Below are 13,005 nucleotides of genomic sequence, written 5' to 3'. Positions count from 1 at the left end.
TCAACAGTGAGTGTTAGAAAACTCCAGTCTGAAGATCCAAAAGATTCAAATATGAAATTCACCATAGCATACAGAAATGGACAAAGACTTTTGTTGTAGTTTACAAACATGAAAATAAAGAAATTAGTATAAACTTTAAAAGATACGAGAAAATAAACTCTTAGGCTTTCTTTCTGATTTTCTGTTAATTTATCACTAACAGCAAAAAGCTGTCAAAAACAAACAAAAAAGGAATGCACAAATAGATCCAAAGCATATTCACAAAACAGTACCATTTTTGACAAATTGTGTTGCTATCCTATAAAAAAATAAAAAGTAGCACCCTGGCCAAGTACAGCACACCTCTTTCACAGGAGGGAGCAAAGAGTAGTAAATGTTATTCAGAATCCAGATGTAGGCCAGTTTTCTCATCCTAAAAATGCCTGAACACCTTTTATTGGACACTAATAGAAAAGCTTACATAAGCTTTTATGGCAACCCTAAAAAAAGGGTTTTCTTCTCAATTACTATTTCCATCTCATGCACTGAGGTGTGATAGTAAAATCTTATCCTGTACATCATATGATATTGGGCCCTTTAAAGAAGCACTTCTTTTCCTATCCCATTTTAATCCTATTAAAATATTAGGATTATTAAAATCCTATTTTAATTTAATTTTGATCTTAATTAGAGAATTTTCAGAAAAAGGGAAAAAAGAAAATGGTTCAGCAATAAAACTTCTTACCTCCATATCTTCCTTGACTTGCTCTTGCTGATCTCTTAACTCACCAAAAGCATCAATAATTAAACCTAGGGTTAAAGTTAAAGCAATAGTAAACTGAAGAACAAAACTCTGACAGATAATATCTAATGAGAATCTTTTAAATTTTAGTAGAAGCCAATGTGTCAAAAAACTCAATTAACTAAATACATGAAGGAAAATGAATAAGCCAAAGAAAATGACCCATAACATGGCCCATAAATGACTCATTTATATTAAAAAAGGACAAGCAAATTTCTGTTTTATTTACAGTTCTTTAACCCTAACTCTTACATAGTATATAAACACATGTTACTTTGTAGTGGTAGAGACTTTAATATAATACCTTTAATATAATATAATTTTTATATTATATTATATTTATTTCATATTATATTTATATATATGTAATAGAATTTTTAATATAGTACCTTTAATAGGTCTGGAATTTACTACATAAAAGATGTAAAGAGACCCAGAGCTCTGTGCATCTTGCTTTTACTATGGTTGTCATTTAGTAATATCAAAATAATTATGAGAGCTTTACAAAAGCAGAAGATCATTCCAGGGAAATACAAAAAGAAAAACCAGAACAGGATCAGTGCTCCAGACTTCTGTTATTTCGTACAAACTGTAATAAAAGATGATCATCTGGGCATTCTTGACAACTTTTAGGAGATGCACCATGTACACAGATAGGGCTTTAAGTTTCTTAGGCAATCATATTAATATAAAAAAAAATTAAACATGTTAGAAAAATAAATGACTTCCAAAAAATTACCCCATTACTCATTACCCAGTATCCAGAATACAACAGCCACATAGTCAGTCAAAATTTCTCTCAAAAAGAGAATTGTCTCTGTCTGATGCTGTCTAGCTTCCCACTGTCATTAATCAGGATGTATTCAAACTGTTTCATATTGGGCATCTTTACTAACTCACTGAGGATATTCAAGTAAGTAGGCAGCAGATCGAACAGAGCTTTACGAGACAAAGTTAAACATCTCAAAGCTACGTGTGAATCCTGACATGACTGCCACCATTCTGAAAACCTACCAGACAGTCCAAATCATTACATCCTTGCAGGCAGGAGCATGTAAGTAAAGCTATTGATTTTGGCTACCTAAGCTTACTCAGTCATGCTGGAAGGCAATTTTAAGGTATGTCCACAAAATTCCTTCTAATCACTTCCTTTCCTGATCATTTACAGGTTTTTAGATGGGGCAATGAGAAGATAGAAAGTGTAGTGAAATCAGTATTCTCATGGCAACTAGCGTTACCTCTGTTTGCACCATCTAGGTAGAGTTTGTTGATTACACAGTGATCGGGAAGAATAACTTATGGATGAAGCCAGCTGGGTGTGATTTAGTATATAAATCTGTGCTCTATGATCTGCTGGTGTCCTAGTTGAATCTTAAGCAGGTAAGATGACTGTAGAACTAAGATTTCTGTAGGCAAAATACACTTTTAGTCTCACCATAGGCTACAAACATGTACCTTGTATAATCGCTAGGAGGATGACGATCACAAAGAAAAAGAAAGTGATATCAAAGATAATCCTATAGATTTCATATTCATCTCCGGCTGGATCTTCTATTTCATCACCAATGCCTCCACCTGCACGTACTCCAACATACATGTGAAACATGTAGCACTAGAAAACACAAAACAAAGTAAAGCAAAGTTTGCCTGAAGCTAGCAGTAAAAAATTTACATTAAAAATTTTGCCGTTGTTTCAAAAACTGTAATTAGCAGAACTGGTCCCTGTTCCAGCAACTAGGCTTTGTCTACACATGTTTTTCTCTCCTTTGAGTAAAGGGATACTTCTGAGGGAGCAGAAATGCTGCTGCACAGGTGAAATTGCAGCATTTCATGTTTTATCATTATGTAGCAATTCAAAAGCTCAAAGCTTCAAATTCCTTAAGCACAGTGGCACAGCAGAATGAATGTATAGAAGTTTTAGCATGGAATAATGAAAGTAGGAAATATGATTACCACCATGTCTGTCCCTTTTTTAATTTCCCCAACTCCATACTGAATTAACTGGATCTAGCCTTGGCAACAGATATGCCTGGAACTAAATTCAAATTCATGCTTCTGAATTCACACAGAAGATGCATAACACACAATTGAAAAGCCACAGATATTTACAAATTTTGAAAACCTAGCACTGTTATGTAGCTGGTCCAAATAATTTGTTCAAATGATAAATTCTAACTCTAGGTTTGCAGATGAGTTGTTATCACTTCATTTTACAAATAACAGTCTTTATATCTCACTTATTATGATGATCATTTTGTACTATTATTATAATGATTTTAAAATTTATGTACATAAAAAGGATGTGGTATATAAGAAATGCAGTTATAATAACATTTTTCTGCTTAACTCAAATTTTATTTTCCATTTTTTCCCTGTCTTTGGTGGGGGATCTATTTCTAATAAAATAGTTCATTCCCAACTAAAATGAAATACCTTTGAGGAAGTTTGTGCAGAGACAAACCAATAATGGAGAAAGCTGTAAAACTACAGTGTGAAATGCAATACCATAGGGCCAAGTACAGTAATGTGGGCTGCTGAAAATACAAAACTCTCTCCCTCACGCTATCGTAATTTTCCATTAAATTACATTAGCCTCACAGGCTTAGAGAAAGGGATTGGTTCCTCTGTCTCTCTGAGTAGTCTTATAAACTGCAGATTTTTGGCTCTCACTGTTTTTCAAGAAGTAGTGAGGCCAGTAACAAATAATTGTTATTGATCAAGTGAATTTTTCAGACACAAGTTTAATGAGATCTGCCAATCTTTATGTCTTTCCAAACTAAGAGCACAAAATTCTGTCTCTACAAAAAAACAGTGCAATAATTGTCCTTATGGGTAGTTACTCACTTTCACTCACTTCGAGCTCAAGAAAGCTACCTGGACTTTACAAATGTATTTTTATTCATCCTCAGATTTTCCTTTAGATCACTCTTCATATAGAGAAGAACTGTATGTACACAGATATAAACAACAACAATAAAAGGAATAATAAACCAGGAGAATTAAAAGGAACTGCACACCCTCCTTCTAACTTTGACATCTGCATATAGGAACTGAGACATTGCTGTAAAAAATTACATGAGAGCATACTGCACCGCAGATAAAATATGAAATACTTTTGTAGCATTATACTGTGAGTCTTACGGATTTCATGAAGGAAAACATTGACTGTATAGCACACCACATGTCATTCAAACTCATTCCTGTTAGAACACATTTTTTAAAGAGTATTTTCATAGAATAATAGAACAGGTCACACTGGAAAATACTTCAGGAGATCTGTAGTTCAAGTTGGCATGGTACCCTGCGACATCCAACAATGTTCCTGAGGGCTTCATCCAGCCAGGTCAAAACTTCCAAGACTGTGCAACCACTCAGAGCTACCTGTTCCACTGATCACTGTCCTCATGGTGAAAAAGTTTCTCCTTAAAACCACTCAGAACCTCTTTGCTTCGCTTTATGTTCCTTGTCTGCTGCCACACTGCCACTGTGAAGAGCCTTCTCAGTTTTTATTAGGTGCCCTCGACCCCTTGAATCCTTCTCATCTCCAGGCTAAACAAGCCCAGTTCTTCCAAGCTTCTCCTGACAGAGCACATGCTCCTGACCATCCTGAGGCCCTCTGCTGAATATACCCCAGTTTATCTACATCTTCCTGGTACTGAATAGCTCCAAATTGGACAAAAATAAAAGAGTATTAAGCTCATTTCAGAGTTTATCTTATTAGTGGGTTTTTAATCTGCACAGTGGTAATTTACTAGAACTATTAATATTGTGTAAGGTTTTGAAATTTTGTTGTAGAATATTTGTTTTTAAGAGGATACTAACATCAACACAGCTTAGCATATTCTACTGGTACCCTACCATCCATCCTACCAACCACAACTGCAAAACCTGGCACCATATCAATACTATCACAAACTACTGTCAGGGTTTATGACTACAGAAAAGACCATAGCAACAGAACTGCCAAAAGAAGAAAATCATGTCAGCTAAGGCCAGTGAAAATAGATTTTCAAGCTTAAAAAAGGGTTTCACAATATATATAGGTTATTTATTGACTGTAACTGGGCCACCTCTGGAATGGCCTCCTAGCCTACTCTCTGGTGGCTTTCATTTGGTTTTCATTTGTGGAGAAACTATGGAAAAGACTAGCACCAAATTTATTCTCTTCTACCATCGATATGCTTGTTTAGCACACAGAAGGTGTGTCGTATTGTTATGGATCTGCACTATATTCTTTGTTATTTGACATTCACTTATGACTTAGCTTCACTTTGTATTATTGGTTAATGACATAATTATACGTATACAAAACTGTATGAATGAGAATTTCATGAAGCACAGGACAAAAAAGTGTCACTTTAAGAAAAAGAGAGCAGAAAGCAAACTAAGACTTACTGTTAGCATATCATCACATTTCATATCTGGCATATCACCATCTTCACTCTTGTTGTAGAATTTGCGGAAAAAATTGAATGCCACTACTGTGTACAAGTATACAACTACTGCCAGTAAACCCACTGTTAGAACAAGCTGGAAAACAAAATTATAGAACAGATATAATAACACCATGCATGTATCCCATACAGTCGTCCTTGCAAAAAGTGAACCCTTAGAAAAGCAAAACTTTCTTTACTTTCTCTGTCTTTCTGTATATCTGTAGCATTTGGTAATATATTTTTATGAGTATTTTTATGCAAAGACCTACATTCCAACTATTTTTTCAAAAGAAAACTATGCTTCAGAAAAATAACTATACAGACAAACCTTGCAAAATCTAGTGCGTACATACACAATCAAACAATCCATTAGAATCATACAGATCTTATGTAATCAGGCAGAAAAGAGGTGGACCTGAAAGTTTTCCACCTAATTATAACCCTAGTACTATTTAATATCACACATTATCTAAGTATAATATTTCTAGAAGTTTATTACTTCCTGCTAATTTAATACAACAGTTTTGGTTCCATCTACGGAATCACAAATAAAATAGGCTCTTTCCATTAGTTTAATGTCTACCTCTCAGAAGCATCAGTCTACCCCACCACTTGACTGCAGCATCATTAAAATTTTGCCTTGAGCCCTACAGAAAGCAGTTGAAAGCAAAGTGTCGTGCCTAGTGTGTTGACAGTTCACTTCTATCATTGCCAGATTTAAAAAGTTGGGCATTACAAATAAAGCCCTTGCATTATAGTTTTAGAGACTACAGAACAAATTCTATGCGAGAAATATATAGGCACAGTTAAATGGGCACAGCTGAGAAGTTGAAATAAGGTTTACTGAAAAGTTAAAACAAGACCTACACAATGAGGGAAGAAAACAAAACAAAGCAAAACAAACAAACAAACAAACAGCTTTGATTTTGCCATTCCATGAAAACATATAAGTACCACTCCTGGCAAATTCTTTTCATCCATTCAATCATAATATATCTTTCTTTGACAAATAATATGTTACACTAATTCTGTGCTACCACTGAAGAAAGGTTAAAAAAATACATTTGGGGATTTTTCTGCAGAATCAGAATAAGTGTGAATATGAAAAACAACTCAGGCCTAATTTGTGAATCTTGATAGGAACTTATACTAGAGTTTACTTTTCCAAAACTATGTATTATCACTGCTTCTAAGTTTTTATTGTTTATGCTCAGGCAGCATTATACCAAGATGAAGTTAATAGAGGGCTGATATAAATTTAAGAAGGAAATAACTGTACTTGAGACAATTGAAACAATAAAACCCTATCAAATAAGCTTTTGTCAGTAACAGCAAGGAATTTCTGACATTTGAATTCATTTTCATATGCACATCCATGTCATGGATCTCTTCTCACACAACTGCTTTTAATATTTCTTTGGAAACAATTCCTAGCGACATCAGAGCAATCATATACATAATCTACAATCATGGACGCAGAGAGCTTCCACTTTACATAATGTAAAACAAGAAGGACTCAAAATTTCATTAGGGTATGTGTAGGTATCTGATTGCAATATTAAGATAAAAAGCAGCAGGTAATCAAAAAATACAGTGCTAGCTAAAATGTAGAATTCTTTAATTGGATTCAGGTGCAGACTGAGTTTTTCCCTGTTTTTATCCTTTCAATAAATTAGAAATAAGAATTTAAGAAAATAATTTGTATTCTTCAAAGGACAAATGCTGCAGTATGTTGATTTCTATAACTTTTCAAGACATTTTTTGCTGCACAAATGAAACATGTTAAGTTAACCACATGATTTTAAGGAGTTTTCCAAGGTATGTTCATAGCTCTATGTCTCATACTTCATTAGCTGTTTTGGACTATAAACTGTGTTCATTCTTTGATGTATTAATTTATAAAAAAGGTGACAAGGACAGTGCATTTGAAGGCAGAACTAAATCAGCAAGAGAAAGCTTCTCATATTTTTCTGCTCACATTTACAAAAAATTGCAAAATATTTTACATTTCACTAGTATCCAAGGTACTTAGAACAGAATAAAAATAATGGTTGCTACTAATACATTTCCAAATGACAACAGTCATCAGACTTCTAGCACCTACAGTATATAAAGTCATAGATAGCCCTGAAGCTCTATCTTAGGTCAACTACAAATAAGTACACAAAATAGAGAAGACAAAGGTTTTCCCTTTCCCCTAGTTTATCTTCTTCCAGCAGACAAAGTTTATTATTATTATTATTATTTTTAAACCACTATTTGTTTACAGAGCTCATAGGAAGGCTACCAGACTTAAGGAATATTAGAAATCTCAGATTACATGAGGCATTACTCCTACAACAGACCTGAATAGATGGTAAGCCTTGGCTATTTTCTCTGCTTAAAATCAGATAAACAACTTCAGCCTTTATAGTTTCCATACGAAAAGATTTACTATCAAAAGACTGAGTTTCTGAAAGAACCCCCAACAGTGGACTATTCTTTCTTTCTTTCTTTAGATGAACCTTGAAAAAATTATGAACAGTGACTTTATGACAGTTATCCATAACAGCTAGAGAATAAATTTAATGCTATATGATCTAATCCCATTTTCTTGTGGTTATAAATCCCACTAGTTAGTTTTCCCATGGACACAAGTTCTAAACTTCATGATGAAAGAATAATTCTGTTGTCAAGCCTGCAGTACAGCTTTCAGAGTTTAACCAAATTCAGTCTTAAGAGTGATTATTGGTTTGCATTTCTTAAGAGAGAAAAAGAGAGAAAAGATGACGCTCTTGATACCTGTTTGCCATTGTGAGTCACTGATGACAGGATAGTTCGTAATGTCTTGAATCCCATTGCAATGTCAAGAAGATGAGCAGCAAAGAAAAAATTGTTGTAATGGCCAAGGATTGACATGGTCATGTACCAAGCTAGGTAAAGGAAAGACTAACAGAAACAAACAAGTACATTAGAAAATAAAACTCATGACCATTTTGGTCAATTTATTCACACAGTTAAGGAAAAGTAAAAGTTGCTGGAATGTGCTTTGCATTTAAACAGACAACTACAAAAAAAAAAAAACTATACATTCTTTGAGAATTTTATTGTATGAGAATATTAAATAAGCAAATGCAGACTTCACAGGAAATAGTTCAAATTGACAGATTCTAAATGCTAATTTTAAAATATAAAAACATTATTTGTTAAAGTTTCAAAAATAAAAAGTTTTCTGATTTGAACTTTTTTGGAGTTTCTAAATTTCTGAATAATCACATGAAGATATTAACGCCCTTTGCTGAAACGACAAATGAATGCACTCTGAAACTAGCAAAAGGAATTATATAATTAATTCAAACTTTGATTTATTATTTAAACATTTAAATACTTTAAAAGTTGTTTTAAGTAATTAGCTACTACAAAAATGTTAATTAAATCTTCCTCTCATCTTTTAGTTTTTCACTGAAAAATGACAAAGACAATTATATATTTATAAGTGAAATTTCACACCCTTCCTTAGACAAGAACTGATTCTTTAGAGGTCATGCTGTCTGTGTACTCTGGAGGGTTATCATCCCAACTTTAACTTGGGAATCCCCCTCTTCCTTGCTGAAGTCAGTTCACACTCATTCTCCAGCAGTCCTAGCGCCAAATTTGTTTGTTCTCCAGGAAGTGGTAGTCGAGATACCAATACAAGTGAGATCTTGAACTTGAACTTGCACAGTACTGTTTATTGTTTCTTCTTTTTATTAAAAAAAAGGAGGGGGCACACAGACAGAAGAACAGAATTATCAGACTTGTTATGTCACATTCTTCTGTTTCAGTGATATAAATAATAGTAATTTCACACACATAAGCTATACTGATCTACCTGTGCTCCAGCAATATTCAAGGGACTGCAAATAAAAAGCTTACATACTATACAAAACAAATAGGAATAAGGATTGTCATAGACAGTTTGGTAATTTCACAGTATAGCACTTGGTTGTGGCTCCCAAATAAATAAGCATCTCATATTAATAAATAAGATTGAAATTCTGAAGACTAATATGCATGCAACCTGGAAAACATTTGAGGAATCCCTTTTCATTTTTTTTCCATCTATATAGAAAAATACATGTAAATTAGAGTATTTTATAACCCCTCAGAAGCACTTCAATATCTTTTTATAAGGCAATTACACATATATAAATGATAAACTTACATTATCAGTGAAAACAACTCCTAATTTCCACATCTGATACTTAACATCAATGGAATTCAGCCTGTAAAAAAGTAAATACATGAATTGCACTTAAAATGAAAACACACTGGGAAAATATACAACACAATCTATAGAAACGTGTATTAAGACACAAATATAGGAGGCCACAGCTATTTTTAGGAACTCAGAACAAGGTTCTGATATATTTCAATTTCATACATTTTGTCTGGTATAGACTAGACAGAAAAAATAGCTGAAACAAAAAAATAAATACGGGTGGGGATTCATCTGACCTAATGCTGATCAATACAATCATCTCCATGTCAGTTACACGGGCTCCCTTCATAGTCAGTGTAGAGAAATAGGCATTTCTATGGTATTCATCTCAGCCTAACGTAGATGTCATCAAAGGGCACACATCTTGCACCTCAAAATGCTAATTCCTACCTCAGGTGACATTCTCAGACACTACTACAACACATTAAAGACAGATGAAATGAAATGAGATGAATCTCCGAGTTTTGTCCTTTCTTTACTGGCATCAGGAATAAATGGCAATGAAAGAGACTGAGTATTGGTAAGGCAAGATGATGACATTGCATACAAAAAAGCATGCTCAGGAACAGAAGAGCTTTGAGTTAACAAGTGCCCATCATCTATACAAAAAAAAAAAAAAAATCTATCCAGCAGTGCATCGAGTTGCACATTTGTTAGGCAAGTCCTAGAGTAGCTCTAACTCAAGAAAGCAGAAAGTCAATGCAAGTCTCTGAAGCATATGTGATACTCACACACTTCCAGACCTCCTTAGAAGCAGAGTATAGAAATTCATCTGTTTCTAAATGATTAGTAGTGAAGCAGCCGCCTTCTCCCACTTTTCTGAGCTCCAAGCTCAAAGGCTTGCCCTGGATCATTTACCTCTCCACATTATGCAGTAGACTAGATGCCTCTCTGCTTACCTATATTCAACAGGCTCTACCCTATTTCACTTCTCCAAAAAGTGACCCTGCCATGAGGGAAGTCATGTGTTAATACTGAACTCCACTAAACATAAGGACAGTAAGTCTCCTCATGCTACACAAAAACATGCAATACACTACACAGTTGCACAGCCATATGAAGTACTAAAGATGAAGTTTGTATCTGTATGTTGTATTTCTCTTCCTTTTCTTCATTTTTCTTTATTATCTTCCAGGAAATCATCTGTTTCACAAGTTTCCTACTACCTTGGTCTCTAACATGATGTAAATAGCTTGATCAAATTAAAAAGGAAAATATTTGAGCTGTATATTGTGTATATAGGTAAAAATACTACACAAGTATCACTGGAGTTTGCTGTGGTGAAAAAAACCCAGCATTATAGATTTAGAAATTAGTGATGTAGACTTAGAACTAGAAGTCTGCTTCTCTACTACAAAAAGTATATTGTCTAATTTAATAAAGAAGTACTTTTTTCGTTCTGAAGTGAATTCAAGTAATTTACTTGAACCAAAGAGAAATGCAGAAGAAAAATAATGCAAGTTTTCTGATCTATGAATATTTGACCCTTGCTTTCAACTTTACTTCAAGTCAAATCTTTTATACATTCATTTACTTTTCACAGAAAATGTTTAGATGCTGGAAGCCCCATTGCCCCATACCTCACATAATCCTTGAAAATCCACTGAATAAGTACTAAAGACAAAAATTCTTACACCACAATTTCTGTAGCACTAAAAATTCAACTGTTAAAATATATTCATTCTGTCCATTTATTTTAAAACCTTTTTCTTTTTTTTTTTTACATTGCATAATTGGAAAAGAGATTTTTAGAGTGCTCAGAAGAAACTGATGATATTCTATTTTTTCCTAGAAAGGAAAATTAATACAATTATTGTGATTATATTAATATCTCAGAATGATTTTTTTCCAAGTTTGTCTTCCAGACGATAGGCAGAGCAGTAGTTTTGGCAAAACAAATTATGAAAAGATGAGAAGCCTAAACATCTAACTTCCTGGATTTTACTGGTCACTATTTGATCACCCAAATGTATTTGATGAGCATTTTTTTTTTCTTTTATCAAAATGAATAGTGTCAATTTTGTTGATTCTTTCAGTCTGAGTTGAACTGAGGGAACTATGAAAAGGAATTTCCAGGGTAGTTACATTTTTATCAGAACAGTGGGAATGTACATTCGAGTAGCTGCACACTAAACTAAATCTTCACACAGAACAGTAGAATCCAGCATATATGTTACAGTGTCTATAATGAATTAAATTCACTATATCATCCAATTCAACAACTGATTTATCTTATATAGCAATACATAAAAGAGCAGTAAGAAGATTCAGAGCTGAATGACAAACTCTGAATGCTTGATTTTAACTTAGACACACATACACATAAAATCAGAGGCAAATGCTTACACAGCAGATAAGGAGCTATCTTTCTTTGGTTTCTTCTTTTCTCGAGCATCACTAAAATCAAGAGCAGCTTTATCCATTCCTAGTAACTCACTTATTCTGTCACGGCCATAGAATTCACCATATTTATCCATGACCTAAGGTTGGGAAAAATATTCAAGAAAATCAATTGGATAAACGAGTTGTTTTTAGCTTCTGAAAACAAAAAGGTTAGCATACACTTTTTTGTCTCTTCAAAGCATTCAGTATTCAAAGAGATATGTTTGCAAAAGTGTGATTCCAAGCTAGTATTAAAATGGTATGAAATAAGAAGCAACATAACTCCTTCCCTGCTTTTAAAATGTCCAAACATATTAGAAAGATGATTTTTGTTCTAAGGTACGATGCATAACATTTATTTCACTCAGAAGAATCTGAGAAAATGACTGACGCTTCAAAACTCCTTATTTATGGAGCACTGTTCTCCAGAGACAGATGTATCCTTACATACACAGAAATAAAACAATTTGCATATGTTGCAACAAACATAAAAATGTACAGGTATCCACAGAATTACGTACACATATTTGAAATTTCTCAGTTTTCTAAAGTAAAAAGTAAAGGTAAAGGTAAAGTACCTGGAACAAGTTACACATAACAAATATCCAAATTTAACAACAAAAAAGTAGTTGAAAGCACAAGATGAGTACGGAATTCCCTTTAAAATGGTAAACATAGTAATTTACAATGGATCAAAACTAATATTTCAAAGTACAGTCCACACTTCTACAAACACGAAAATAACTCCAAATTTATTTTCATATACATTTTTAAAACTAAGCCATTACCTTTCGTTTCACAAATTTGTCCCAATAATTGTTTGGAAAAGACCTGAAAAAAAACAGGGGAAAAAAAATTACATTTTAGAGGACTGTGAGGAGACTCAGCAGATAATAAGATATCCCAAGAATTAACTACTAGCTTTTTCTACAAAGAGGCTCTTTGTTGCTATTGTGAGCCAGCTGTTTGTGAAATCTCTGCAGGGAATGATGGAGCTGGGAGTGTCATGCTAACTTGGCTGAGAAACAGTGGCAGAGCTGATGCCTGGGGACAGGGTTATGAAGCAACTGGGTCACACAGTCCCACCAGGAAGAGACTTCAAGGATCCAAAGCATAGTTGACTCTCCAACTGACAGCAGGACAAAATAATCACAATAATTTCAGGA

General features: G+C 33.8%; 1 protein-coding gene across 1 annotated transcript in view; it reads right to left on the bottom strand.

The window, feature by feature from the left end:
* RYR2 (ryanodine receptor 2) overlaps window positions 1-13,005 on the bottom strand; it is a 362,813-nt gene that overhangs the window by 4,506 nt on the left and 345,302 nt on the right. Inside the window, exons 94-100 of the mRNA XM_088522870.1 lie at window positions 12,628-12,670; window positions 11,804-11,937; window positions 9,401-9,461; window positions 7,999-8,145; window positions 5,177-5,311; window positions 2,237-2,393; window positions 725-789 (exon numbers count right to left, since the gene is read on the bottom strand). Coding sequence (XP_088378996.1) covers window positions 725-789; window positions 2,237-2,393; window positions 5,177-5,311; window positions 7,999-8,145; window positions 9,401-9,461; window positions 11,804-11,937; window positions 12,628-12,670 — 742 coding nt within the window. The remainder of the gene's footprint in view (window positions 1-724; window positions 790-2,236; window positions 2,394-5,176; window positions 5,312-7,998; window positions 8,146-9,400; window positions 9,462-11,803; window positions 11,938-12,627; window positions 12,671-13,005) is intronic.

The sequence above is a fragment of the Tinamus guttatus genome, unplaced genomic scaffold, assembly GCF_059628265.1.
Source record: "Tinamus guttatus ecotype Peru unplaced genomic scaffold, ASM5962826v1 Tinamus_guttatus_pri_ptg000011l, whole genome shotgun sequence".
Taxonomy (NCBI): domain Eukaryota; kingdom Metazoa; phylum Chordata; class Aves; order Tinamiformes; family Tinamidae; genus Tinamus; species Tinamus guttatus.
The sequence above is the reverse complement of the archived record's forward strand: the minus strand, read 5'-3'. Positions and strand labels throughout refer to the sequence as shown.